This window comes from Lactuca serriola, chromosome 4 (genome assembly GCF_051521515.1).
Source record: "Lactuca serriola cultivar US96UC23 chromosome 4, Lser_US96UC23_V15, whole genome shotgun sequence".
In the NCBI taxonomy this organism is placed as follows: Eukaryota; Viridiplantae; Streptophyta; class Magnoliopsida; order Asterales; family Asteraceae; genus Lactuca; species Lactuca serriola.
Window position 1 is genome coordinate 92,580,737 of NC_136411.1, and position 5,289 is coordinate 92,586,025.

At 34.4% G+C, this 5,289-nt stretch overlaps 1 protein-coding gene across 1 annotated transcript; it reads left to right on the plus strand.

The window, feature by feature from the left end:
• The first annotated feature begins 359 nt into the window (after positions 1-359).
• LOC145098611 (uncharacterized) lies at positions 360-1,721 on the plus strand. The gene has a single exon (XM_079036236.1). It carries the CDS (start codon positions 360-362, stop codon positions 1,719-1,721), a length of 1,362 nt encoding a protein of 453 aa, XP_078892362.1.
• The last annotated feature ends 3,568 nt before the right edge of the window (positions 1,722-5,289 follow it).

The following is a 5,289-nucleotide window of genomic DNA, read 5'->3' on the forward strand; positions in this document are numbered from 1 at the left end:
AGAAATAAAATTGGACATTTTAGATAATTAATTGATCTTTTTAACATTACTTTAATATGAATGCAAGTAAAAGATAAAGTTATAATTTGTTTTTGACGTTAAACAATTATAAGAAATAAAATTGGACATTTTAGATAATTAATTGATCTTTTTAACATTAATTCCCTCCAAAATATAATCTTGGCTTGGGGTTGGACTTTGGAGTAATGATAAGATTTTTAACATTAATTCCCTCCAAATATAAGATTTTTTATAATAAAAGGGTCTAGCATGTTATAATGTAACATGAAGGGAAAAAAATGAAAAATGAAAAACCCCTCTGAAAAACCCTTCCAGAATTTATTTTTCAGAAAAATACAATGTCTTCCGCCGCTTACAGCCGTCTCCGCGGCATTTTCAAGAGCAGCACCGCCACAACAACAGTTGTACCCACCTCCAACTCCACCGCCACAGCAACAGTTGTACCCACCTGCAACTCCACCTCCACGACGACGACCACCACCACTACGACGAAAATAGTAAAGGAAAAGATAAAGAGGCCTAAAAAACCCCCCACCGTCCCCACAACGACCGCCCCTGCCGCCGTTACCACCATCATTTCGCGACCCAAGAATGAAAACCTGGCCTTTCAGCCATTACCCATGTCACAGCTAACAGCTTCCTTAGGAAACCTCAGATCCTTCATTGATCAATTCAAGAGAGCCTCGAACCTGGGCCCTTTTCGTTACAGCTACAAGTACTACGACGATGTCGTCTCCCACCTTGCACGCGCCAAACAGCATTCCTACATCGAAGAAATCCTCGAACACCAAAAGAGATACAAAACCGACATGAGCAACGAGGCATTCGTAGCTCGACTAATCTCATTGTACGGGAAATCAAGAATGTATGACCACGCACGCAAGCTGTTCGACGAAATGCCTGAACTAAATTGTCCACGCACAGTCTTATCCGCCAACGCCCTTCTCACAGCCTGCGTCAATTCAAAAAAATTAAACGAGATGTCTGATCTTTTCCGGGAGCTACGCGATGAATTCTCCATTGATCCTGACGATGTATCTTACAATATTGTAATCAAAGCTTTCTGCGAGATGGATGCCACTGATTCAGCATTACTAGTTGCAAACGAAATGGAGAAAAACGGATTCAAGTGTAATTTATATACATACAACACCATTCTTGACGCACTATACGCAGAAGGTAACATTTCAGAAGCTGATAAACTATGGAACGAGATGAAAAGCAAAAATCTTGAACCTGATGTAAGAACTTATAATTCAAAGATCCGAGGATTGATTATTGATAAAAGAATCACAGAAGCTATTGAGTTGCTCGATGAGATGAAGAACAAAGGGGTAAACCCTGATGTTTATACTTACAACGGTTTGATCCATGGATTTGTGAAAGAAGATGATTTGGTAGAAGTAAAGAAATGGTACACAAAAATGGTGGAAAACGGGATTGTTCCTGATTCAGTAACATTTAGGATAATTATCCCATTTGCATCTAAAAAGGGTGATTATAAATTCGGATTTGAGTTAAGCAAAGAGGGTTTGCGTATGGAGATCAATGTTGGTAGATTAAGTTTGCAGGGAGTTTTGGATGGATTGGTGAAGGAATCCGCCATTGATGAAGCAAAGGAGCTTGTGGAACTTGTGAAGAGAAGTGATTTCATATACTATAAACTCAAGGTGTTTAATCATTCGAAATTTGGAGGTTGAAATACACTTTTAATTGTATGTTTTCAATTGTTTTGATGTTCATGTCATAGCATCTTATTAATGTTCGTTGTGGTTTTGAAATGGGTTAAAATTACAATAGTAGCAACAAAGTTTCGTTTTATTTGCTTACTATGCTATAGTACTTTTTTTTTTTTCAATTGCAACATTATACTTTGAAAAAACATATTCAATTATAGCAATGATATTCGACTACAAAACAATTTTTATTGTTGTAGTTGGGTAGATTATTCAAAAATACATTGTCTTAATAAAAAAAAATAGATAAAAATGCAATACTAAAGTTTTGTGTAGAAATTTCTGACTACAATACCTTGATTAAGAAGAAAATAGAAATTAGACAAAATTACACTATTGGTCCCTATGGTTTGCCGGAATTAGAGCACAAAATTAAGAAGAAAATTTCTTGTTGTCCTATTTCATAAGGATTCGACTTCTGTTCTGTTTCATTCTAATGTTCTGTTTCTTTCTTAATTTTAGTAAATTATTTTCAAAAGTCACATTATTTGGGCCGTCAACATTAGAAGTTAATTTTTCTTTAGCAAATAATTTACATATTTCGCCTTTCAACTTTTATAGTTTTGCATTTGGTCTCTTTTAATTAATTTAATTTATTTTTTTAGTTTTCTCTTCGACAATTCGAAACTTTTATATATATATATATATATATATATATATATATATATATATATATATATATATATATATATATAGAGAGAGAGAGAGAGAGAGAGAGAGAGAGGTTAGGGTTAAATATGAATTATAACTATTGTATGAATGTATAACCAAATTTAGCCATTAAATTTAAATCTTGAATGCGTAGGATTATCAATGACATTATTGTAATTAAAAAGAAAAAAAATAATTATTTTCTAAAAAAAAAAGTTATTAAGGATAAATGGGATATTTTAGCTTGAATCAAATTTGGAAAACTCCTAATATTGTGGGATACACCATTTAATTCGCTCGTGATTCCAAACCTCCTTAATTATAGGGAGATGATTTGTACACAACAATTTTTCTCCATACACAACAATTAGTGTTTTAAAATGTTGTAGTGTACAATTCAGTAATGCATGGATTGTTGTGTATGACAAAAAATTGTTGTGTACGAATCACTTTCCTTAATTATACGCTTCTTAGTATTTTTTAAGGAAATTAAAGTAACAAACGGTGGCACTGATTATTCTTAGACCAGGCGGAGTGGACACGCCTTAGGCCGCACTCCCCTTGCCACATAAGCGCAAACACCCCCCTGGGTATGGTCCACATGCGGCTGAGGCCGCACTACGGCCTTCGGAGGGAGCGTTTCTTCCTTGCTTTTGATTGGTTACTTGTGGTTACCGTTTGCAAACGCTCAATTTTTAAAAAAATTATTTATTTATTTATTTACTAACACTATAAATTCTTTATATTAAATTAACCAAAAACACTCAAACATGTTTTTACCATCTTCTCTATTTTAAAACTGTGACATCCCGATATTTTGATTCTATGTAATGACTTGAAAAACCAAGTATTGTAACCACTTTTAAAAATAATGAAATTAACTTTGAAAATAAAAATGTACAAAAGTCCCTATTTGGTTACCTATTTGGTTACCTTTATGAGTGAGCATTACACTAGGGTTTACTATACGAACGAAATACATTTTGAAAAACTATAATAGGTATAGTTTACGAAGAAATCATGAACATTTTACATACTAAGAACACTACATCAAAGAGACATTCTCATATACAAGAACAAATGGACATTTTCATACGTAAATCTGTTTTATATTAAATTTTGTGAGACATTTCACGTACTTTCGAGTATACATTTTAAGTCCTGTATTATATACCATAATCCCTTGTAGGGGGAGCGTGATACTTGTGTATAGATCTATACGGGATTGACAATCCCGCACCTAAGTTGTTAGCTACAACTAGGCCGGCAGGCCTGGGGTGACAAATGTCATAACTTTCCAACGCTTGAAGAACGTTGTTATAGGCATCTTGGTCAAATAGTATGGTTATAAGACTCACATGGAGTATTAAAAACACATTGATTTACAGGGTTTTTCAAATGCCTTAACGATTTACACATAAAACTACTATTTTAGGCATGAAAAGCACTACTGCAATTTCAGTTTTGGAACAATCAAACTACCATCTACTATAGTAGAAAATATGAGATTTTCTTGGAACATTTAACATGAACAAACCATTTTCATTCTTTTTTCATATAAACATTGTAACTAAAAACTTATGAACTCACCAGCTTAAATGCTGACCTACTCTTTCAAAACCACTTGTATTTCTCAGGGATTTAGTAATACAGGTAAACTGGTGCTTTTGAAGATGGGACGCTGCGGCGTTAGTTTAATTTCATTTTGACATCATATTGTAATTTCTTTTGAAACAAGTACTTTCTACAATGTAAACTTTCAAATTATATATATGATGGTTGTATTGCTTTCTTTACTATGTATTCAATTGTTACGATACTACATGAAGTCATCCGCCCTCGAACAATTCCGCCGTTCTGGTTTGGGGGTGTGATAAAAACCCACAAAAATGTCATCCTCCAAAAATCCAATCAACCAAAAAACACCCACTAGAAAAACCACAATTCCAAGATCTTCACTCGATCAACCGGTTTATTCATCTCCTTTCTACCATTACGGGGTATGCTTTCCTATTATCCGCAACATATACAACAACCACAACGCCCTATGCAACCATTTACACAAACTCAACCACAATTTGATCCAAATTTTGATCATTTTGATTTTGATTCTCAACCAGAGTTTGCTCCACAAGCACAATTACAACCACAAATATCCATTTCCGAATGCAAACCAGAATTTGTTCCACAAACTCAACCTTCTCAACCAGGAAATAAAAGAAAAGAGAAGGTGGAATCTAAACTGTGGGAACCTCAAGAAGTGTTAGTATTAGCACAATCATGGATTGACGTTTCAGAGGACGTAAAGACGGGAAGGAACCAAATACATGATCGTTTTTGGATGCAAATTAGAGCTAGATTCCACAAAGGAATGAACCTAGAACCATATCGTAATAAACATCAAGTGTACTCAAAATGGGGACAGATAAACAAAAACTTCATGTTGTTTAACGATTTATATAACATGAAACGACAATGGAAAAACTGCGAAAGTGATGAAGTGATTTTGGAGAAAGCTTTTAACATTTATCAAAAAGAGCAAAATAATACTTTCAAGTTTTTTGAAGTTTGGAATCTACTCAAAGGCAACAAAAAATGGCAAAATCTAAAAACAAGCGACGAGCACATCAATAGTGGATCAAAACAGTCAAGAACTTCCGAATCCGAACACACTTCATCAGATGCTCGTGTTGGTTTCGACCTCAACAAGGATGAGTCCGTTCAAGTGTCACCACCCCCAACCAATGGGAAGGGATAAAACAAAAAACAAAGGCAAAGGAAAAGTGTCTGAATCGGATGACTTGAAAGAAATGGGCAAGAATGTGCAAGGCATAAAAGATAGAATGGATAATTTTTTTTGCAACTTGCTTTAGATAGAGAG

Excerpts from the sequence above, each read along its gene's own strand:
- LOC145098611 (XM_079036236.1), top strand. The coding sequence starts at position 360 with ATGTCTTCCGCCGCTTACAGCCGTCTCCGCGGCATTTTCAAGAGCAGC.